The 24,273-nt window shown below is 59.5% G+C and overlaps 1 protein-coding gene across 1 annotated transcript; it reads right to left on the bottom strand.

The window, feature by feature from the left end:
• Positions 1-1,257: 1,257 nt before the first annotated feature.
• ONECUT3 (one cut homeobox 3) lies at positions 1,258-20,072 on the bottom strand. The gene is made up of 2 exons (XM_052644225.1): positions 18,887-20,072; positions 1,258-1,550 (listed from the first exon to the last, which is right to left on the bottom strand). Exons 1-2 carry the CDS (start codon positions 20,070-20,072, stop codon positions 1,258-1,260), a joined length of 1,479 nt encoding a protein of 492 aa, XP_052500185.1.
• Positions 20,073-24,273: the final 4,201 nt, after the last annotated feature.

The following is a 24,273-nucleotide window of genomic DNA, read 5'->3' as shown; positions in this document are numbered from 1 at the left end:
AGCTCTTGAACCCCCGGCTAGGGGGAAGCAGGCTCTTGGGATCCAGCTGCCGGCCAATCCTGGAGGTCACCTGGAGGAGGAGGAGGGAGTGGGGAGGGGGCGTACTTATCTTCATTTCTGACCCTTCCTTCCCCTTTGTCTTTTTTTTTTTTCTTTTGGCAAAAATCAGAGCAAGCAGATTCCACCTTGTTCATCCTCTTCTCTCTCTCTTTGGAGAAAAGGCAGGAGCACAGGTGCGCCCTTGCAGGCCCAGCGCCGCAGCCCGGAGCGCTGGCAGGTGGGGCGAGTTCCAGAGGATTCCGAGCCGAAGGTGGCGCCGCGACCCCAGCGCTCAGGAGCTCAGGTGCGCCCCTGCCCTCCCGGGGCCCGCTTCTCTGTGGAATCTGGGTGTTTCCTTCCGCTGCCTGGGGTCTGTCTCTCCCCGCATCATTCATCAAGGTGCGTAGCGGTAAAGTGCATCCCGGACAGAGGGATGCTGGGACAGAGGCCTCTGGAATTACCCGCTTGTTTGAGCTGCCGTCCCTTCCGGTCCGGGACTGGGTGGGGATGGGAGCTCACCGGTAGCCGCTGCAGGCAGGCCCCTCCCCAGACGTTAAGGCAGGCAATTCTTGGCACAAGGAACCCTGGCCGTCGGGAGGGGTGGCTGGGTTCTTGGCTGTGGGGGCAGTTCTGCCGGCGGACCGGGGGTGGTCCTGGTGGGGGGAGGGAGCGGCGTGAGCATCCAGCTCCACGTGGGCTGTGGCGACTTCGGAAGAGCTGAGTTCTGGGGGAGGGTCCGTGGGGCACCGCTGGAGACGAAGCCTTCCTGCCTCCCTCCTGCGGGCGGGAGCTGGCGAAGGAGTGGCTATTCTTTAAATTCCTTTTTGAAATTACCCGGTTTCTGTTTCTAGTATGTGCTTCTTGACCCGCTTTCGGGACGACACGTGAGCCCTGGTTTTCCTCGAGGTCCCCCGGGCGTCCTGAATTGAAAGGGAGCCGGGGCGCTCCTTTCTGTCACCCCTTTCCCTCTCGGGGGGTGGAGGGCTTCCTTTGGGCCTGAAGGGGATGGGGACGGAGGGAGGGGGGACCCTTTTTGTGCACTTGGGCTGGGGGTGTGCTGCGTCCCTTCCCTGGGTGTGGGGGCCCGGTCGGCAGCCCCTCCAGGTGCGCCCTGGGGCGGGTCTCCGGGCCGGCAGGGTGGGAGTTGAGGGGGGGAATGTAGGTTTGGGGGGCAGCGCCCGGGCCGTGGAGGCTGGGAGGGCGCGCAGCTGGGGCGCCTCAGGCCTTGGAGAAGGTGGCGGCAGCGCCGGCGGGGCCCCCGGGGGCAGCTCCGGGCTCCTCCGCCCAGCGGTTCATGCAGCGGCGCCGCGCGTTCATGAAGAAATTGCTGACGGTGTTGAGCTCCAGGCCGAGCTGCTGCGAGATGGTGACCTGCATCTCCTTAGACGGCCGCTTATTCTCCTTGAAGATGGCGATGAGCGTGCGCCGCTGCAGGTCGGTGAACACCAGGCGCTGCTTTTTGGGCTGCAGCGCGCGCTCTTTCTGCTGCTCCTGCTCCTTCCGCTTGCAGGCTGCGGGCGAGCGCGGGCGGGCGGGCCGGCGAGAGGGACGCGGCGCCACCGCGCGGCCGGACAGGAGAAGACAGGCCACGTGTCCCGGAGCAACGAGACATCAGGAAACACAGAAATGCGGGAAACGCGAGAGATGGAGAGACGACACCGGGACAGGGCCAAAAAGACAAGGAGACACAGAGAGCAGGAGGCAGCAAGAAGGCGGTAGGTCGATAGAGACCACCAGTAATGGAAGGAGAGGGGGGCAGACAGTCGTGGGCGGGGAACAGAGACAAAGAGGCAGATGGGGGGTAGGGGAGACAAAGAAGGGGACATAGTGTGAGCACACTTCCACAGGCACGGGTCGTCACACCCTCCCACACCCTTTCTGCATTCTGACCCCCTCCCAGCCTCATGTCCCCAAACTGCCCCTCACCCCCCAAGAATCCTGACCTCAAGGGTACAACTAATGTTGGTGGCTTTCTGCCCTCCCTCCTGCAGCCCACACCTGGGAGATGTTGGGGGAAATAACCCGGAAACCCTACATGTGAGTTATTTGGCTCAGTGTAGACCTGAGTGACTTAGCAGCAGCAGCAGACCTGAGTGAAAGAATTGGTTAATTAATACCTCTTTGCCGGGGGTGGGGTCACAAACCCCAGGAACATCCCCCTGGAATGATGGGGCAACTAGGTTCTCAGAAGACAGGTGACAATCCATGTCTCCTTCCCTGGTGACCTGAGGCCTGACTAGCTTAGGGATCCAGAATCCAGCTAACATGGTCATCCACTTGGTCTGATTCTGGTCTCTGAGCCCCTACTCTGGCCTCCCTCCACTAGCAGGCTGAGACCAAGGCCTGGCATCCCTCAGGTCCCCCAGGGAACTTCTGGAGTAGGGGAATTGCAAAACCAACCCTCCTTCTGCCAGAACCACCTGGCCCAGATGATGGGGAAGGCATAGGAGGCCGCCCTATGGTCAGTGCTTGTGTGCTAAGTCACTTCAGTCATGTCTAACTCTTCTCAATACTATGGACTGTGGCCCTCCAGGTTCCTCTGTCCATGGGATTCTCCAGGCAAGAATACTGGAGTGGATTCCCATTTCCTTCTCCAGGGGAATCTTCCTGACCCAGGGATCGAACTCATGTTTGCCTGTATCTCCTGCATTGCAGGCAGATTCTTTACCACTGAGCCACTTGGGAAGCCCCCTGTGGTGGGTAGAAGCTTGCAAAGGCGAAGTGGCAGCATCTGAGTGGTGGAGCTGGGTTGGAGCCTATGGTCGTGCTCCCCCCTGCACCAGCTCCAAAGTGGGCCCCTCCCCTCAATGCTGTGGGGCCAGCAGATGGAAAACATGATCTTCACCAGCCAAAGCTGGCTACCTCCACCTGGGGACTGGCATCAGCAAAAACTCCATCAGGGTCTCAATTCCTTGACCACACACCAGTCAGGGACAGTGGGTGGTGGATGCCCACCCCATCCTGCCTTCCCACAAACCGCTTGCCCCAGCGACTCTGTCACTCCCAGAGCGGCTGGTGGCACGGGCTGTACTAGCAGATCTCTGCTACCAGCCCTGGTAGCCTGCTGGGACCACGTACCAAGCTGGGTTTTTTTTGGTTCCGGAACAGTCTGAACCAGATGACATGCCAGATCAATGTCCACACATGTCCATAAAAAATAAATGAATGTCCCCTGTGCTGTGGCTCATTTCTCAGTGATGACATCTCCCCCTCTCGCCCCCAAGTCCCCCCCCTCCGTTTGGACTGATGCACCACTTCCTTCTCTGGCTTCTTCTGACCTGGAACACACAGTGCTTTTAATTGGCTGTTTCAGGTTTCATAATTAAATAAGAGTGGCAGGCAGAGGTTACTGGACTTTTCAGAAAAAAGCTTCTAATGAAGGAGAGAGAGAGAAAGTGAGAAAATGGGAGGACTGGGGACTGATGCTCTCAGAAGAAACAGATAAGACAGGTGCAATTAGAAGTCAGATTCTGGGAGGGGTAAGAGAAAATACTGCATCCATGAAACAAGAACTGGATGCTGTTCAATAGAAAGGACCATGAGAGGGGCAGACAATGCTCTTAGAATTTAAGTATATTATAGCAGGAATAAAGTCAATGTAAGAATTGGGACATAGGAACTTCCCTGGCAGTCCAGTGGTTAGGACTCTGCTTTCACTGCCAAGGGCCCAGGTTCATTCCCTGGTTGGGAAACTAAGATTCCACAAGCCATGTGGCATGGCCAAAAAGTTTTAAAAAAAAAAGAAGAAGAAGAAGAATTGGAACATAAAGCAAATATCCCTGGAAATATAAGTGGATGCAGAGATGGAAAATGAGGGAAAGATGATAACAAAGTTTGAGGATGAATGTGCAGGTTTGTCATCTGAGCAAGAGGCCATCCAAAACTAGAGAAAGGGAAGCCCAAACAAATTATATCAATATGATTAGAATAATGTGTGTGTGTGTGTGTGTGTGTGTGTGTGTGTGCTCAGTCATGTCCAACCTGTTATGACCCCATGGACTGTGGGCCACCAGGATCCTCTGTCCATGGGATTCTCTGCATCTCTTGTGTCTCCTGCATTGGCAGGCAGATTCTTTACCACTGTACCACCTGAGAAGCAGTTGGAGGACGTGAGAATTCAGTTTAAAAGAGCTCATGAAATGCTCAGTTCAATAAATTAAAAAAGACTCCCTGAAGCTCACCCTTGTGAAATGTCAGGGACCCAGGGTGAAAAGAAGATAAATGCTCCCAGAGAGGAAAGCCACATGCCATTTGGAGAACCAAGAATCAGAGTGGCTTTAGGCTTCTCAAAAGCTAGGAGTCAGTGGAACAATGCCTTCAAAATCCTGAGCAAAATCTATATTCAGCTAGAATTGTGTGCCCAGCCAAACTCAAGCATGTAGGTAGACTAAAGATATAATCAGACATTCAAGGTCTCCAAAAGTTGACTTTTGTGCACCCTTTTCTCAGAAAGCTATTAGAGGGCATGTTTCATCAACATGAGGAAGTAAATCAAAAAAGGAAGATGTGGGATTCAGGAAATGTGATTCAACCTAGAAGAAAGGAAAAGAGGTATTCCATATGAAGAAGGGAGACCCTGAAAGACAGCAGGACAAAGGCACCAAGGACAAGAGGTCAGCCCAAGATCAGAGCCAGTGCACCAACAGAAGTAGAAAGGGGAGATGTCCTAACAGGTGTTAGTTTTGCATTTTGTTGGAGGATGCGGGAGTTTGTGATAGGCAACCATAAATTCCTGGAAGAACAAACAGCTGTACAAGAAAGGAGACAGAAATCCTAGTACTGTATGAGGTAAAACCTAGGAGATGAACCATGTACCAGGCAGCATTTTGTATACAAAGTGGGGAGAGGGAACATTTGTTCATGTTTTATCTGCATAAAGAAACTTTGATGGGAGAGAGGTTCAGGAGGGAGGGGACATAAGCATACCTACGGCTGATTCATGTTGCTGTATGGCAGAAACCAATGCAACATTGTAAAGCAATTATCCTTCAATTAAAAATAAGTATTAATTTTAAAAGAAACGCGGAAAGGAAGTACCAGGAACCACCTTGACCTCTCCTTGGAACTGGCCAGCTTGTGAAGCTCACAAGAGGAGGCCACATCCCCATTCTTTTAAGGAAAAGCTGGATCTCAGGCAGCAACATCAGGGAAGAGTCAAAACACAGCCCAGGCCTCTACATTCTTGCCACCTGTTGTGACCTTCAATTCATTCATTCACTCATGCTTTCATTCACTCACTTAGAACTGTTCTCACAAATTCAACATGCATTTATAGGAAGGGCAGAGATACAAGCACTTTTCAGAAAGCCTGCAAGAGCTTTCTGCAAGGCCCATACGTCCAAGGCCTTCAATGTGCTGGGGTTTGTTTGTTTGTTTTTTCCATCCTTAAGATAATTCCATAATGCAAGGCTATTCTTTCTTACTCAGAGAAGGTAAGCCACTTGCCCAAAGTCACCCAGCAAGTCCTGGCAGGGACAGGACAGGAGCCAGGGTTGACTGGGAGATGAGAGGGAGGTAAGATGTGGGTCGCCTCTTCCTCACCCACCTCCCTCTTCTCCAATCCAGAGCCACGTGGGGGTCTCAGAGGCAGAGGCTGGGGGAGGGGGCAGCCACAGCAGAGTCGTGAAAAAACTTCGCGTTTTGTCGATCACAGCAAAAAGAGGCTCAGCTCTGCCCCCCCTTCCCGGGCGTTCAATCTAATTACAGCTCCTCACAGCCCGGATCGATCCAGGCTCCAGTCGGAGCTGTTTACCGCGAGCAGCTTTTGTCACCGCTTCATCCCCCACAGCCCCCAGCGGCGCCGGCCTGGAGGCCCCTGGCCCTGCGGGGGTTTAAGTGCGGGTAGGGGAGGCGGCCCAGAGCGGCCTCCTCCGCCCACCAGATTCCCTTCCAGCACTCAGGATCACCCCAGTACAGCCCCCAAACCGCTGCAGTCCCTGGAGGCAGCCCCAGGAGGAGAAGAGGACGGGAATGGGCCCCTTTCACAGAAGTGAAAACAGAGGGTGAGAGGACTGACCAGGAAGTAGTCCTGGGGAAGAAGGACCGCTGTGTGGAGCAGCCTGGGGCCTCCCCACCCACGGCCCCCAGACACTGCCCTGCCGCTTCTAGGGCCGCCTCTCCAGTGATCTCCCCTGGGGCCCACCACTGGGGCATGCCTAGAAGCCTCCTCCACCATCCCCTGCTCCCCCTGCAGCTCGTCCACCTCCATTTCCTCCTCCCCGGTCAGAGTCGCTTATACCTCATTGTGCCCTCCATCACCTCTGCTTCTGGCACCTCCACCATCACCATCTCCTCCATCTGCATCGCTTCCACCTCCGCTGCCTCTTCTGCCCTCACCTCCTCTCCACCACCATGGTGCCCACCTACCATCATCACCTCTGTGACTTCCACCTTCACCAATTCTACCAGCATCACCTCCTCCTCCACTATGCCACCACCACCCCCGTCCAGTCTGCCTCCATCACCCCATCAACACCACCTCTGCCCCCATCACTTCCTCCACCTGCACTCCTCACACCATCCATTTTATCACCTCCAAAACTGTCTCCTCCGATAGCCTCACTTGTACCATCAAACCCCATCCTAGGGCTCACCCTGTATGTGACTAGCACAGGGAGTACAGGGCCTCCCAGCTTGTGGTGGGGGGACAGGGAGGGGCTCCAGACTCAGGCCCACACCACGGACCATGGTTGCCATGACAGCGCAGGAGGAGCCAGCTGGGCTGGCTTGTGGGATTCTGGGGGGTTGTCTCTCTGGGACCCAGGGAGTCAGTTCCTTTACAAGGCCTGCTTCAGTCTCAAGTGCAAAACTGGCACCCTCTGCCTCCTTCAAACATTTTTCAGCATGCCATCAGCTATCCGCCCCTCCTCGTCTCATTCGCCCCCTTACCCCCACGGTCTCTCGGTTCTCTTGTCCTCCTGCTGCCCCGGCTCAGCTCACAGCTTCACAGCCACACTGGTTTCAGCCCGGGCACAGTCCAACCTCAGGCCTTTGCAACTGGCTGTCACCTCTGCCTGCATCGCTCTTCTCCACGTTTCTTCATGGCTCCCTGGTCTCCTTCTAATCTTCACTCGAAGCTCTCATCTCATCTGCAAGGGCCATCCTGACCCCCCTCTCCAATTTAATTCTGCAAACTCTCTCCCTGCTCAGCTCTTTTCTTCCTTTTCCCCTGACAGTATTTACCATTCTCTCAGGGAGTGAGGGTTCTGGCTCCAACTTTCTCTCCTGTCCGCCCTCCATGACCCCAGGGACGGAGAATCTGATACTCGGAGCCAGATTCCATGATCTTAGAGCATCCAGGGTCCCCATCTCATTGCTGTCAGCCATTTTGGAATCCAGGGATGAGGAGGGTCTGGGGCTGCTCCTGGGAGTCCCGGAGGAGATCCAAGGGGATACAAAAGAGGCCCCTTTCCAAATTAGCCTGCTCCTAGGGCGCCCCTCAAGGGCTGCTGCTGCTGCTAAGTCACTTCAGTCATGTCCGACTCTGTGTGACCCCATAGACAGCAGCCCACGAGGCTCCCCCGTTCCTGGGATTCTCCAGGCAAGAACACTGGAGTGGGTTGCCATTTCCTTCTCCAATCCTCAAAGCTAAGTGTGGGCTTTTCTATCAGTCCGACCGGAGTTTCCCCGCTGTGACCGGCAGGAGGCTGTGGTCTCCACCTCAGCACAGGGCGGGGCTCCAGGAAGCAGGGTCAGCCAGGCTGGGTTGCATCTGGGCAGCGATGGCAAAGGGAGGTTAGTGGGGGTCACCTTCAAGTTCCCTTTCATTTCAGACCCTCTGAGGCTTGCTCCCACAGCACCTCTGTCCCTCCTGCCTCCTGCCGTTCTCGGAAGTTGCTTACCTCCAGGAGCCAAGGGGGCAGTCAGACCCACCACCCCTGGGTTACTGCCCGGTGCCTGCCTCTGAGCCTGTTTCCTCACATGGAAAGTGGTCTTAGTCATGAGCCCTGCCTTGCCAGGCTCTGAGAATGGGTTTAGCCAGGAAAGTCCTGAATAGGGTGATGGCACTGAGCTGGGGCTCTCAGCTCCCATCTGGGGGTGCAGGGGAGGGGCTAGGTTCCAGCCCCCACTTGCAGTGCAGCTGTGAGGTGCCTCCCCGCCTCAGGACATCCCTCAAGCCTCAGCACCTTCCCAGGAATCTTCCTGGAGAGGGGAGGGATGCAGAGGCCAAGGTTCGGAGCAGGACTGCCTCAGCCAAAGAACTCCTACACATCCCTCAAGGCCCAGACTCAGTGGCCCTTGCCTCAGTAAACTCTTCCCCTCACCCTCAGCAGAGCCCCAGTTCCCTCCCCTGGGAGCCCTCTGATGTCCAGCACAGAGTGGATCCACAGGAGGCTGTGGGCCGGCTATGTCTGTCCACTGACTGACGCCCCTCCCCACTGTGGGTGGCTGAGGACTAGCCCAGACTGGAAGACCCCACACAGGGAGACCTGGTGGCCACTGCCCTGGAGAGCCAGGTAAGGCAGCGGGACCCCAGGAGCGCCCTGTCTGCAGTCGGCCAGGGAGAAGCTGGGGCCCTGGATTCAGTCACCCTCTCAGTGGGTGGCGAGAACCAGGCCCCCACTGGGGGGAGCTGGGGTTGCACCTGTTAGCTTCCGTCTGACCCACACCTGCCGCCTTCCCCCTCCTTCTCCCCAGACACCCCCTCTCCTTCTCTCCTCCTTTCCTTCCCCTTCTGCCGCCAGTCTCCCCCTCCCCTTCAGGTTCCTCAGCATCTTCCTCCCTCATCCTCTCCCTCCTCCTTCCATTTCCTCCTCCAGAGGCCCGCTGTGGTCCACCAGGGTGACCTGGAGAAGGAGTGGCCCCGCTATGCCTGTCTGGGGCCATCCCTAACCCAGCCAGCTGACCACATGGGCTGTCTGTCCCTGTCTGTTGGGTGTGCCTGTGTGAGGACGCACAGGGCCCGGCCAGATGGACAGAGGTGTGAGAGGGAGGTGGTGTGTGCAGTGCACTTTGCTGCACTAGGAGGGTGTCCATGCAGAGCAGACCACCAGTGTGAGTGACAGCAAGTGACCTATGATGGTAGGCAGGGCCCTGGGTGTGACAGGTGGATGGGAGGGACAGTGTGGGAAGGCTCAGAGGATGAGGCCGGTCAGTGGGCAGTACGGGAAGATGCAGGGGCCAGCAGACCTCAGTGTGACCTTGCCTTGCAGGTGGCCTGGAGGGTGTAGGGGACACAGCGTGGACGTCAGATGGAGGGTGCTATGTGAAGAGTCAAGGGCGTAATGTGACTTCTGGGTGTGACAGCCAGTGTGGATGGCCCTGAGCCCATGGGGTCTGAGTGTACAGAATGCAGGATGGGCCACCGAGACCCTAGGGCAGTTCTTCTCTGCTCTTCTCCTGGGACTGCTAGCTGCCCCCCCGCCACCACCACCCTGTCCTTCCCGGTCAGCAGGCTCCAGGGGCCAAGTGACCCTTCGCATACACTCTGTGGTTTACGACCCTGGTCCTGATGTCCCCATCCGTCCATGGAAGTGGGGGTCCCACCGCACAGCGGTCCAAACGCAGGCCAGGGTGGGCCTGCAGCCGCCACTCCTCCCTTCACTAGCTCTTTCTCCACACACTTATCAAGCATCTACTGTGTGTGCTGTTTGGATGGCTTTGCTGGGGAAAGCAACGAGTAAGATGGATACAGCCCCCGCCTGAAGCGATATGATGTGATGACATGCTAACCAAACAATCAGAGATACAGGGAGACCATGGCTGTCCTGATGTGCAGCGGGGGTGGAGGCGGGTGTGGGTGGGCTATTTGTAGGGGAAGACCTGAGGCTGGCTGGGTGGGAACAGATCTGGGCATGGAGGGTAAAATAGGAGGCCGAGCTTGACATCTGGGGACAACGGGGGAGAGGCATAGTGAAGCCCAGGGAGACGAGGCAGGAGCCAGGCTCGCACTAGAAGGGTGACACCCCCCAAGAAAGGCTGAGTTTGACAGGAGAGGACAACAACCAGACGATGACCCCCAAAATCAGCGACCTAGGAGTGTTATCTCAGTCCCTGTGTCGCACTCTGTGCTGTGTTTAAGGTCCTCAAAGAGTTGCTCTTGTCGGTCCCCTGCCCCCTGGCCTCGTAAGCCTGTACCCCACAGTGTCCATCCACCTGGGGACAGGTTGGGGTGTGGGAGCAGGAGCTGGATTCGCTGTCCCCTCCTTCCAGCCACCTTCTGAGCTCACCTCAGCTTCTTGGAGCAGACAATTCAATACGGAGCCAGGTCCCCGGCTGGGATGATGACTGGTTTCCTTGGCGACACATCCCACCCTGGCCACCAGCTGCCCAGCCCCAGATGTGGGGCACACTGATACACCCACCTGGTGGTTTGTCCCCACTGGGCTGTCTGCCTTGAGCATTCCCCGCTGGCCTCCCCTGGCCAGAGACAGTGAGTGACTTGCCCAAAGTCACACAGTGAGCCACTAGGAGGGGAGCTGAGCACATTCATACCTCCATCCTCTTTATCCACACCCTGCATCACTGCGGGCCCCAGTTAGAGGTTCTCATGGATGGGGGGCCGAGTCATCTGCAGGGAAACCAAGGACCCTCTGGAAGCCTCAGCAGCCCCCTCTGCCTCTGCTGCCTCCCGGATCTCCACATCGACTCCTTCCTTCCTCTTCTGCCCTGCTCGCCAGGTCCACACCTCCCATCTCCCAGCGTCTGAACCACCTTGGCTGTCGCCCAGCCTCCCTCCCTCCCTCCCTCTATCCCTCTCCCCTCTCCTTCCCCTGATGGGATTTTAATGGCCGCATTTTCAAATTAGTTCTGAGCCTTTCAAAGACTTATCAGAGAAATGAGCATTTCCACTGGACTCTGGGCTGCCCGTGGTGGGGGCGGGGAGGGGGGGTTCCATCTGGTGGTTGCAATACCTGTCACGGGGGACGCTGGGGGTGTCCGGGGCAACTCTCACGCCTCGAACCCCCTCCCCATTCAGGCACTGCGGGCGGGGGGTTGGGGGGTGGCAAACCTCATCAGTGCGCACACAGAGCTTTTATTTAAAAAAAAAAAAAACTGTTAACAGTCACAGCGGCCAGCAGTTGGAAATGGATTTGAAAAAGATGACAGGAAAGGAACCGGTGATAAGAAAAAGCGTAGAGAGGCCAGCGCACAAAAGGGAGGGGTGGGGGGAAGCGCAGAAAAGGGAGGGGTAGGGGAAGCCAGCATCTCAGTGACTGGGAAACTCAGCCACAGATAAACTCACTAGCGAAATGGTGGCAGTGCACGTGCGCGCTGCGGCCTGGGGCCGACCGCAAACCATCTGAAACCGCCCAGGTGTCCACCGGGCGGGGAGGTGGTTGAAAAATGGAGAGAACGGCCAAAGAGAATATTACGCAGCTGGCAAAAGGGCCTCCGAGGCTCTCTCTTTCCTGATGTGGATGTTCCATGTCAGGAAGCAAAAGCACAGGAGAACTGCGGGGGCGTGGGGGTGGGTGGTCTTTCGGTGATATTTTTTTAAAAGAGGAAAAAGAAAAGAACGTGCATTAGGGGTGCTGGATTAAGTGTCACCTCTCTTTACAAGGAGAAATAGAAACTGGGATTTATAGAAAGGAGGACTTGGCGAATGTGTCCGTTGTTTGGAAAAAAAAAATAATACAGCAGTTTTTAAAAGAACAGGCTGGGGAGGCAGAAGGCAGGCGGGGGCGGGGGGGGCGGGGCGAGCAGGGTCTTTGTCGAGGTTCCCCAACGCACAGGAGCTTTTTTCTTTATCCGCTTTGTGCTTCAGCCGGCTGCGGATTCTAGTCTCCATTTGGGGAAACGGAAGTGCTCAGGGGACAGGCCTTGTCCACGGTCACGGGCTTGAGCTGCCGCCGGCCTGTGCCTCCCTCTCTGGGAGCGCCCCGTGTCCCCCCGCGCTGAACCGTTTGCGTTCCAGGCGCAGCGACCCGAGCGAGCTCACAGTCGAGCATGCCAAGTCCAACGACGCCTTGGGTTGGGCCGGGAGGGAGGCGAACCCAGACACGGCTACCCCTGGGTGAGATGTGATTTTCCCCCCTAGTGGTGGGATGCGAGCGCCGCCGGTGACCCTACTGGGACGCCGCGGGTGTGCAGTGCCAGTGATCCAGTCTCCTTACACTGGGCCGCCCGCGTTCACCTCCCGCCGAGCTGTAGAAGGCAGGTGCACGCTAGATCCTTTCGGGTTTCGGAGATCCCACGTTCGCCGGACAGAATGGCGGAACGCGGCGGCCCGGGTTTTGCACTCGGCGGCTTGGCGGGCACTGCGGGGCGGCGGCGGCCTGGGGCAGTGGGAACTAAGGCACTTACCAGGCCCCCAATTGCCCACCCCGTCACCGCTCGCGAACGCGACCTTCTCCCAACCCCCAGGCACTAGGGAGTAGGGTCGGACAGCAACTGCCTGGAAGCAGGTGTGGAGAAGTGGTCAGGCGGCCCAGCTGCGGGTCCATGAGTAATTCCTGGCGGCTCGCAGCGGTTTCAGGAGAGAGAAGCGCGTTCTTCCTCACACCCTCAGCGCCCGGTTGCTGCCTCCGATAGCCAGACCCGACTTGAGCCGGAGACTGCGCTCTCTAGCGTGGACGTGGGCGCCTACTTGTGTCCCGTGAGGACCTACCCGCACATCCCCGTTCCTTTGCATCTCCGCTTGAGTTCCCCATGCGCCTCTACACTGCGTCCCCGGGACGTCTACACTTCCGTCCTTTCTCTCCGGCGGCCCGGCGCCAATCATGGACGCCCTACTGGTCCGTTTCCTTCTGCCAATCTGTGGCTTGGTGCGTGTGACTCTTTAGGTCTAAGCCCTTCGCCCACTCCCACATCAGTCCATAGGGCAAGACAACAGCGGCAGGAGGGACCCTGCCCCAATCCCATCCTGACCCCACCCACATCCTGGCCCCATCCGCATACCGGCCCCACTCACATCCACACCTATTTGGCCGTGGGGAAACTGAGGCCGCAGGTGCCCCAGGACACCCCAAGGTCAGATGGGTCTCCCAGGCTGGTCCTGGCTCCAGACCAGCTTTTCTCCTCCCCTAGGAGCACAGCCTTCCTTATTGATCAAGGGCCATACTTAATTAAAAACTTGATTCAAACCAGCCTAAGCTGCCCTGGTTAAGCCCAGCTCGCTGCTACACACAAAGACTCCGGCCGTAGGGGCCGGCCTCCATCCTTACAGCAGCTCTGGCTTCCCGCCTCCCAGCCTTTGTCCTTGGTGTTTCCACCCGCACTGAGGCAGAACAGAAAGTCGCCTCCACTTCTGGGATCTGGAGAGCGACCAGGCATGGTATTAAGAAGAGGAATGGTGAGCCCCCTCCAGTTGCGGAGAGGACTCCAGGGGAGGGGGTGGAGCCTGGAGACCAGAGTGGAGGAGGCGGCGGCCAGAGGTGGCTTACTCAGACTAGAGTGGTGATGATTGATAGTGGGCAGGGCGTCGGGGGTGGGGGGAGGCTAGGGAAAATGGCCATGTCTTGGTGAGCCCTAGGATTTTCAGCTAAGGAGACTTCAGAATAAAGAAGCCAAAGGCCATTTCCAGGACCTCTGTGTGCTTTTCTGTGATGTGGGGGTGACCGTCCAGTCTCTCAGGCAGGAAGGAGTTCTCCGACCTGGGGTCCAGGGAGGCTGGACATTCAGTGACCCAAATTTCCCCCCGAGGGCCGGCAGCCAGGAGAAGCAGAAGCAGGTGGCTCTGTGTTCAGCAGGAGATCACTGGGACTCGACCTCCACCCCCCATCTACCCCCTACCCCGTCGAGGGTCTCTGGTGGTCCCTGGGGGAGCTCCCATGGGCACAGGAGTCTGTCCAACTCTGTGTCAGGAGAAAAGTGCAGGCCTTCCCTCCTGGCCCAAGCATCACCCAAGTGTTTGTAAGCTGGACCTGGATGTAACCTGGACAGCCTTCCTCCTAGTCCTGGCCTCAGTCCACTGAGTTCCCCTCCCAGGCTTTGTCTCTGCTGGACCCTGAGTGGGATAAGAGCCTGAGCCACTCAAGCCCCACTTACTGCCAGCTCCACATCTCCCTGCTTGTGCAGCTTCGGCAAGTGGCAAGTGCATCCCTTTCAGCCCTGGCTCGGTGGTCTGTAAAGTGGGCTCATTATCTGAACTGGCTTAAACAGTCCCTCATTCCTAGGGGAGGGGGAGGGCTCTGAGCACCCCACACAGCCCCCTCCCCATCTGACAGCCAAAATCACGGAACCTGGGCAGGGAGCTGGCACCACTCCACTTGGGGCTTGTGTTCTAGAAGGGGGGCTAGTGTGGGGGCCCCTGGCATCATACCAGACCCACAAGGCTCTGGTACCCACAGCCCCAGACAGTCTCCCCCTACTCCCTGTTTCTCGGGGTGGGGTCTGCAGTGGCCCCTCTGGGTCCCAGACCCCCTTCCAGCACCCCTGCCCACTCTCTGTGGGTTCCATGAAGCACAGATTGCCGGTGGCAACCCGGGTCTTCCCTACAGACTAGGAGATGTGGGTGTGAGCAGGTGAGGGTGAGTAAGCAATGTGGCCTCAGGGTGCAGGTTCTGTGAATGTGTCCTCAGGGGTTCTGGTGGTGGTGGGGGGGAACGGATTGATAAGAAAAACCTCAACAAGCACCTTGGAGGTGGCACTTGATTCTGTCCATTTCTCTGATGAGGAAACTGAGACTCAGACCTTTGCCCAGGATGAGTTAGTGATAGAACGCAGGTGAGGTCAGTTCTCCAAGTTCTCAGCTATGATGTCTTTCCTAAAGGGTCTGTAAGAGGTATGGGCCCTTGTGGTTGCTTCAAGGTCAAGTTTTACAGAAGGTATTCTTGCCTGGAGAATCCCATGGACAGAGGAGCCTGGTGGGTCACAGTCCACAGGGTTGCAAAGAGTCGGACACGACTGAACGACCTCACTTTCACTTTCACATTGGCCTTTGAGGGGTGGGGTGGGCAGAGCATTTATGGGGTATGGGTAGTAGTCCTCCCAGAGTAGACCTCTGAGTTGAGTCTCTTCAGCCTAGGAAAGCCTCCACCCCACCTGCCCGCCAGCTTTTCAACACCTGATGGTGGATACAGAATGGGTGGGGGACAGGCCTGTCCTAGTCTGGGGGGAGGGGTAGTTGGGGCAGTTTCCCCTTCCATCACCGTCCCGCCCAGACTCCCAACCGCCGGTCACTGCCCTCACTGTGCCCACCATCTTCAGCTCCAGAAATAGCTCCCTCCCTGCCTCAGTTTCCCCCACTAGCGTCTCCCTCATCCTTCAGGGATTCTGGGTTCAGGGCTCACTAGTGAGCCAGGAGGAGAGGGCCCTTCCTTCAATCGCCACCATCTTATATTTTATATATATTTTCTGATCAGTTACAAAAAATACTTTTCCTCCGGAGTTGCAATTTAAACAATATTTGAAGACGGCCGAAGTTATCGACCAGGCGGCGGTGATGAATTAGAGCCGGTAATTCGAATTCATCGACCACCCCGCCCCCGCAGAGAAGTCCGTCAGCCCCTCCCCCAGCCCCTCTCCCGTAATTACCGTTTGAGACGGAGTCTTCCAAGGGAGGGCTTCGAAGAGGTGGCGGCTGGGAAGCTGCGGGGCTCTAAGGACCCTGGGGGTGGAGCAGGGTGAGACCCCACCAGGGCAGTAGGGTTGGGGCCTTGCAGGATGGGCCGTCCCCAGAATCTCAGAATTCAGACCCAGAGCCTGTCTCCCCGAGTGCACACATTTTACAGATGGGTAAACTGAGTCAGAAAGAACAGACAGGTCTGGGAGCAATGGAGTGGGGAACCCTTGAGGTCTACCTGGCCAGATTTCTTGGATGCTTCAAAAGAAAGAAATCCCCCTTCAGTCCTCAACCCCAGAGGACTGCCGGCTCCACATCCCCCTGCTTGTGCAGCTTCGGCAAGTGAGTCCCTTTCAGCCCTGGCTCGGTGGTCTGTAAAGTGGGTTCATTATCTACTGGCTTAAACAGTCCCTCATTCCTGGGGAAGGAGAGAGGTGGAGGAGCTGGGAGCCATCAGGTTCCAGACGAGTGACCCCAGCGGCCGTTGGGAGCCCTCACCTCGCGTTTCCAGTCTCCTTTTCTGCCTCTTTGTCTCTGTTTGTCTTTCTCACTTTTTTTACCACTCTCTGTCTCTCCCTACCTACTTCTGTGTCTTTCTGCCTGTCTCTGCGTGTGTCTTTCTCCGTCCTTACCGCCTCGTGGTCCAGGGCGGTGGGGAGGACACCCCGACGGGGCGCCCACAGCAGCTGGGCCAAGAAGCGAGGCCGGAGACCGAGGCCCGCAAGCGCGCGGGGGTGGGCCTGGGGCGCGGAGCTGCCGGTCGGTCCGGGGATGGCGGGCGGCTCTCGCTGGGCTCAGGATGGGGACTGGGAAGGAGGAAGGGCAGTGAGTGCGGCCTGCCGGGGTCGGACTGTGCAGGTCGCCGGCCTGGAGGCGCCTCAGGCTGTCGCGTGCGGGGCGGTGCGTGGGGGAGGGATGAGCCAGGCCGCCTTCCCCTAACCGCTGCGATTTGCCGCCACTTAACCGCTTTTCATTTGCGCAGCGACCGGAACTAAAGGCCTCTCGACCGGTCGGCTCCTAATTACCCCACGGCCCAGCCACCTCTAACATTCTAAGCCCAGCCCGGCGCTCTGGACGCGGCCCTGAGAGCGCCCAAGGTGCAGCAGGTGCCCAGGGCCCGGTGCGCGGACCAGGCGGGCGGCAGGGTCACAGAGTGGGCAGGGGCCTGGGGAAACAACGGAAACAGGCCAGGTGTCGCGGTTCAGTGTCCCCTGGACCTGAGCACGTGCCAGCCCCTGCCCTCAGCCCCTGCATTTCCCCTAGGGGGCCCCAGACGGTCGCCATTCTGAGTCCCAGTACAAATGGGGAAACCGAGGCTCAGAGAGGCCAGGAGGCTCTCTACCGCCACCGAAGTCAGGGAGGCCCGGCGGGATGCAAGCGCGGGCTTACTTCCCGCCCACCCTCCCCTGCCGGTTGGCGCTGCCCTCCGACAGCAGCACCCCAACAGGGACTTCTCCCCTGGGGTTTGCCATTCTAAGACGCCCTGAACAATCTCTTGGATGGCCCCAAAATGTGCCATTCGAATGCCAGGAATGGGTTCTGTTTCTTACATGATGTGACAGTGGAATTTAAAAAAAGGAAACTGGTGTGTGTTCTTTGGGCACACATGTGTCAGACACAATGTCCCCGAAATACATGAGCTGGGGAGGAGGCCAAAGGCGGCCAGAGTGGCGGTAAGTCAGACCTCACCAGTGACCCCATTCGACAAGGGCCTCTTAGTAGCTGTGGTGTTGGAACTCTGCCTTTGGCCTGCTCCCTAATGTCACCTGCATCACGTGCACACGGCAGGCCATGACTGTGCATTGGTGTGCTTGAGTGTCTCCTGTGAACACACCTGTGTCACTGCATGTGTCAAGAGGTGGGTGGGGCAGGACAGAGTGGATCCTGTCCTCAAACAAGACCGTCCAGGTTCCTGACGCCATTTCTAACATTTCATGGCAACCTCCCCACACACTTGGTCACCTGCCACATGAAAGGAGGATTTATTCCCCAACGTGGGGGATGAAGGAAGCCCATCAGAGGCTCAATCACCTTGTTCTGCAGAGGGGAAACTGAGGCAAGCATGTAGGTGCAGGGCCCCCAGGTTGTCCAGGTTGCCTGGAGGAGGGGAGCAAATAACATGGACCCTCCTCCATCCCCCACTGGCACCCCAGTCTTCACAGCAGAAGCCTACAGACACAGCCAAATCCCTCCCATCCTCCCTGCTCCAGGGGCGGCTGGTTGAGCCCTACCCCGCTCCATCCAGCCCCTCTCGCCCCTGTGCACAGAAGCGATCGATCAGGTGCCTGGGGCTGCTATTGTCCCCATGGCTGGGGCGGCTGCAGCCCCTCCCCGGAATGGCCAGGAAAAGATCCCCCCACCCACCCAAGCCAGGCCACCACGGCAAGAGTGGGGGCTCTCCGGCACTCCCCCCACTCAGCAGAAGGGGTCCTGGGTGGCGGCTGGCTGGGGGCAGGTGTGGACCCTGCTGTTGTCAGCTGGGAGAGAGAAGAGGGTCAATGAGCATCAGTGGGAGTAAGATGAGGAGGCAGAGAGAGGTAGAGAGGGAGCAAGACAGAGAGGACGAGGGAGAATGAGACAGGGAGGAAAATGTGGATCAAGCAAAGAAACAGATACCAGTTTGCCCCGACAGAGTGTAGAAATGAGAGAAACACAAAATGGAAAAGAGAGGCGGGTTCGGTGCGCGCACTCGAGCCAGGAGCAACCGCGTGGGGAGGGCGGCCGGCCGGCTGGGGTGTGAAGGCCTCCGGGCCGCGGGTCCCCCGGGCCGCCCCTCCCCCGCCCGTTCTCGAGTGACCTTTGCCAGCGGCCGGAGGGGGGAGGGGGCTATCGATCGCGGAGGCCCAGCTACAAAGAAGCGCGCGCTGGGGCCGGGGGCTGAGCGCGGGCCCGGCTCTGGCTGCGGAGGCGCCGGTGTTCGGTGCACGGTTCCTACACTCTGCCCCCGGAGCGGGAGGCGCAGCGAGGGGCCGTTCGGGGGGAGGGGGGTGGCACTCCGAGCTGAGAGCGGCGGCACGTCTGGATCACACCCCCCACCCCGCCACACATATACACACACACATCACACACAATGAGCGACCCTGCTGGCAACTTGCGGACCCTCCGGCAGTCTGAAGGGACCCAGGGACCCCACTCCCAGTTCCTGGAGGGACTGAGCCCGAGTGTAGACTCCGGTAGGGGAGGGAAGGCGGCACAGTCTTTTCCCCCCTTTTGGTGCCGGTATAGACGGGCAGTGGCGAAGATTGCGCTCTCATCTCCTGCAAGGGAGTCCCTAGCGGGCGGCGGAGTGCCAGGCCACCAAATGGGGAGGGGGCCGGGGCTCTCCGCCGACGCACTGCCTGGTGCTAGGGAGCTCCTCAGAGCAGGACCCCTAGGGTCGGGGGGTGCGCGCTGAGCTCCTACCTGCCAGGCGCAGCGCCGACATGCGCTGGAACTCGGGCTCCTGCAGCCACTTCCACATCCTGCGGAAGGTCTCACGGCCCGATTTGAGCTTGCTCCAGGGCTTGGGGTTGCGCAGCAGGTCGGAAAGCGTGCCCTGCGAGCGGCACAGGATGCGCTGCGCGAAGATGGCCTGCGGGATGCTGTAGCGCTTCAGCTCCGCCGTGATGCGCTGCGCCACCTCCTTGGTGTTGATCTCCTCCGCCGCCGCGCCCGCCCCGGGGCCACCGCCGCCCGCGGCCGGGCCGCCGCCGCCCGCGTGAGACCCGTGCGCTCCAGCCGCCGCCAGCCCGCCCAGCGGCGCCAGCAGCCCCGCGGTGCTCCCGCCACCCGCGCCGCCGCCGCTGCCGCCGCCTCCGGACAGCCCGCGGGCCAGCGCGTCCTCCGCGCGACCCAGCAGCGCGGCGTGCGGCTCGAAGGCGGCGGGCGGCAGCAGCTTGTCCCCGGCCAGGTGGCCCGGCGCGCCGTAGGCGGCCAGCGGCGGGGGTGGCGGCGGCGGCGGGGGCTGCGGGGCGCCGTGCAGCGCGGGCGGCAGCGCATTGGGCAGCGGCGACAGCGGCGACCCCATGGCGGGCAGCTCCTTGCCGTAGGGCCCGTAGAGGTGGCCCACGGAGGCGAGCGCCGCGCGCTCGTCGCGCATGAGGGTGAAGCTGCCGCTCACGCTGGCCGCCAGGCGCTGCGGCGGGGGTGGCGGGGGCGGCGCTGCGGCCGGGTGCGGGTGCGAATGGGGGTGGCCGCCGTGCGCCCCGGCTACGGCCGCGGCCGCCGCATGCTGGTGGAACTTGTCCGCCACGGCTGCGAGCGGTGGCAGGTGCTGCAGCGGCGTGAGCGTCGTGTAGGTGCCGCCCAGGCCCGGCGCCTCGCAGGCCATGCCCATGGCCGGGTGCAACGGGCCGGCCAGCTCCCCGCGGAAGTCAGCGCCGCCGCCCGCGCCGCTCGAGCCGCCCGCGCCCCCGGCGCCCCCGCCGCCGCCGCCGCCGCCGCCGTCCAGCAGGCTCGCCATGCCGGTCACTAGGCCGGGGCGCCCGGGCGCCACCAGGCCGCGGTGCTGCGCCGCTGCCGAGCGCGCGTGGCTCGGGCTTAGCAGCTCGCCCGCCTGCGCGTGGGCCACGCCGTGCAGGCCCCCCAGGCTCTCCAGGCTCAGCTCCATTCTCGGCCGCCGCGCGCGGACTCCTCGCCGGCTCGGCCGCCCGCCCGCCGCGCGCGCTCTTCGGCGCCGGCCCGGCGCGCTCAAAGCCGCCGCATGGCCCCCGCCCGCTACCCGGTGGCTGCGCGCGAGGCTGCCCGGCTGCGCGGCGTACGGCCCGGCCCGGCTGCGAGCGCGGCCACCAGGATGTGGCGGGGGAGCGGCCGCCGGCGCCCGGGCCCGGGTCTGACGTCAGCGCCCCCGCCCACCGGCTCCCCTCTCCGCCGCCTCCCGCCGACTAGCTCTCCGCCCGCCCTGGCCCCCTGGAGCCCCAGGCTGGCCGGAGTGGGCTAGACTCCGGGGTTCTGCCAGACACCCTGCCACTGCCTCCACCGTGCCCCCTAGGGATCAGTGGTACTCGGGGACAATGGACGGAGGTCGAGGACAGACTCCACTGAGGCCGGGCTGGGGACTTCGTCTCTGGGGCTCAGATTCTCTGTCTCTCCCAAGGGTCATGAAGGTTACTTTCCTCCCTGGCACCTGTGAGTCCATATTTAGGGAGTGCGCCGGAGTGTGACCCAGTGGGGGCCTGTGATCCAGGTGTTGCCCCCTACTCACGCAGATCCCTAGGAGGTGGGCCCTCTGTTCCCAAACCTCCCTCTCCTAGCACAGGTCGGGAGTCACATCACGCCCCTAAAGTTCTCTCTGGGGGGAGGGTGCTGAAAGGAAGGTCCTCAGGCTGATTCCCAGCCTGTGTCTCCAAGTGTCTGGATCTGCTCCCATGTGTAAGCACTGGCCCCTCAGTTTCCCCAGCTGTACAATGGAGCACCCGGCCTCAGGGATGCCAAAGCCTCCTCCTATTTCCAAGTCCTTCTATTTGCCTCCATCTCCAGCGTGAGAGCAGCTTGGGGGTGACTCTGAAAGAACCTCTGTCCCCCTCCAGATCAGGCAGGCCTGATACACATCCTCTTTGCTTCCCAGGAAGCCTCTGGTCAGACTCCACCCTCTCGCTGGGGTTTCTTTTTGGGGTGAGAAGAGGGAAGGTGCTCCTTTTCCTCACCACCTGGAGACAGGTGAGGCCCAGGGACCCCTGGAACTGAGATAAATGAGGGAGTCTTCCTTACTCAGAGACCTCCCGCCGCCCTGTGATCCCTTTGTGGGAATGAGATGCAGGCCAGGAAGGGGAGTCCAGAGTGGCCAAGTCAGACCCCAAAAGGTGCCCCCAACTGAAGAGCAGGGTGTAAGGTGAGGAGGGATTCCCAAAACCAGCCCTACCCCTTCTTCCTGCCTAGGGGATAACCATTGCCTTTTCCCAAAGGGGGAGGAGAAGGGTAGGGCTCGTAAGGTCTGTGATGGAGTCTCCCAGGAACCTCCACCGCAGCAGGGAGGGCCAGGGCTCTAAACCAGGGGTGGAGGGCTGTGAAGGCCCCGTCAGGGAGCTCCCCCTCCATGCAAACCATTGGGCATGTCGCTGTCTCACCACTGTCAGCAGGACTGGAGGTTTGATTCTGGGAACTGCCACTGGACTTGGTGCCTGTGCGGTGGCTCCTGTGTCTCAGTTTCCCTTTCCCTGATTGGGGTGGGGGGAGGGGAGGGGAGGGGAGGGTGCCTTCCTGCCTGCCCCCGCTGAGAGCCTGGGCACGTCTTTGCTGTCCACCCTAGTGGGGAGGAGGTAAGCTGTCTCCCAGTGCACCAGTGCAAGGAGGTTGAGGGACCAAGATGATCCGACCCCCAGCTTGCACGGCGGGGGGTGGGGGTGGGTGGGGATCAGACAGTAGAATGGCTTGAGCCATGTCCTGGAGTGGAACAGGGCACTAAAAAAAACACTGCCTCCCAGTGCCTTGTGCTTAGGACTCAGCATGTAGTAGCCACTTACTGTTTACCAGGCACACACTCTTGCTTCACCGAGCCCTGAGGGGAAGTTGTGCCTCTGTTCAGCGTCCACCACAGGTCCAAGGCAGAGAGTGGCAGTTGTGGCTGTTCGGGGTTTTGTCCAAGTGCCAACACTACCCCCAGGTCCTGGTCCACTGAATTTTCAATTCAGGATTTACATAGAATTTCAGGGACACCCATCTTCCAGGTAGGAAAACAGAGGTGGCAGAAAGGGACAGGTCTGAGCAACTGACTAACCCCTCCGCATGCAGATTCCAAGTCTAGGAGGTGGGTTCTGGCTCTGCCCTGCTCCAGCCACACCACCCCCACTGTCTCACTTGCCAACAATCACAGATAATTAAAAATAATCGTAGGATCTAAAAATCAATCAGCCTTCATAAAATGATTGCATCCCAGGCCCAGCAAGCTCAAATGAGGCCAGCGTGGGGGCACCCACTGTGGGGGATGGGGTTTCTATGGGTGGGAAAGTAGAGGTGGAGGAATTATTCCCAAAGTCAACTAAGGGGTGCTCCGTGGGGGTCGGGAGCATGCAGCCTTTTACCTCCATCTTTGTATATTTCCTCCAGCTCGATTATCATTTTCAATTTCATAACAAGCTTGTGTGGCTGTTCTAACAGGGAAAGTATCCATTTTGAAAGAGGCAGACCAGCCGCTTTAAGATGAAGGGGCCCCCTCCCCTCCACTGCCTCAGGATACCCTAAACGTCTCCTCTGGGCCAGGGCTTCCTGGTGGGGAGACCAGCCTTGTCCCCCAGGTACATGGAGCCTCCCAATCAGCCTGGACATGCCAACACCCCCAGAGGCGGGGATTCCGCACCTGCAGAGACTATGTTCCCCCTGGGAGACTGAGCAAAAATTTGCCACCCTCCAGAAAGAGAGAGTGGGGAGCCCCCTGGAACCCCAGAACGGGCTTCCCCCACGAGCAGCCTTTTAGTAATTAGTAAAATAGAATTGAACTGGCCGCGGACCGGCCGGTGGCTGGGGCCCTGATCGATCTTCAGTCATTAGGCAAATTGCGGGTTGGGGGAGGGTGGGCCGGATGGGGGCAGGGCAACCCCTGATCCTAGACCCTGCCCAGACTTTGGCCAAGTGGCAGAGGCTCTCTGGCCTCAGTATCCCCTCCAAGAAAATTGGAGTTTGACTCCTGGAACCCAGGTCTGCACCTGGAGGTGTCTCAACCCAGGCTGGGCTGCCTTGATCAATGCCCACCCTCTCTGTTCACAGCCTGGGAGAAGCTGAGAAGCAAACCTCACAACTGGCTAACCTGAGGGCTTGCAGGGTCCATCCAGTGGCTGGGAGGGTCAGCTGGGGCTCAGATCTCCTCCCCACTCCGGGGGAACCCAGCCTTCTTCCGGGGTTCCAATGCCAGGGTTCCTGCCCACCTCTACCACAGCTGGAATCAGAACTGTACATCATCTCCTGTCTTCTTGGACAGGCTGAATTCCTTGTTGTTTTAGCTCCCAATGGCAGCTAAAAATATGTGGGTGGGTAGGTGGGTATTATACGCTAAAGTTTTCCCTTTCTGGGCTTCCCCTAGGCCCCTCCACTTTTGGTGGCTGATTCTGTGATCCGATTTGTCCTCCATGGAAATGAAACTCACCAACCGCTGTGCCTTTTTCCATTTTATTAGAGCGAGGTTTAAATAAATAGTGGCGATCCACATCTCCCTCCAGTCTTGCCCAAGCCAGAGGCCCTTGTCAGCCCCCGGTACGGACCCCCAAACCCGCAGACGCCCCCACAATTCTGGCCGTGCACACCTGACTGGGCCCGCGTCCTCCGCCCGACTCTGCGCCTTCGTTCGGGCCGGGTTGGAGGATTTTATTTAGATTGGGGGGTGCGGGGAGGGTGCTAGACTGTTCCTCTCCGGCCGGGGGTCCCGGCCACGCTGGGCTCACGGCGCCCCGAAGATCCCACTCTCGAACCGAGGTTGGGTGTGGGGACTTTTCAGCGCCGAATCTGGGGCGCCACGACGTTGGAGTTTCGCCGCTGACGGACAGAAGGTCCAAGGTTCTTGCCCACGGTCGCGGGACGCCCGGTCGCGCTGGCCCGCCGAGTGGATGCTCCCGCGGGCGTGTCGGCGACAGCTGCGCCCGATCGATCCCCGAGCCCGCCCCGGCTCGGTTGCCCCCGCCGCGCCGCGCGGCTCCATCGAATCCTCATCGCTCTCTGGCCACGTCGCCCGCCGCGCTCTCTGCAAACACCGAGCTTATTTGCACCGGGGCACCGGGGCACCGGGGCTGGGAGTCCGCGGCCGGCGGGGGCTTCCCTTGGTCCCCGCGTCTTCTTCCGCCTGCCCCAGCAGCTCGGCCTCCGCGGGCCCAGGAGTTCCAGGC

This window comes from Budorcas taxicolor, chromosome 7 (assembly GCF_023091745.1).
Source record: "Budorcas taxicolor isolate Tak-1 chromosome 7, Takin1.1, whole genome shotgun sequence".
Classification (NCBI taxonomy): domain Eukaryota; kingdom Metazoa; phylum Chordata; class Mammalia; order Artiodactyla; family Bovidae; genus Budorcas; species Budorcas taxicolor.
The sequence above is the reverse complement of the archived record's forward strand: the minus strand, read 5'-3'. Positions and strand labels throughout refer to the sequence as shown.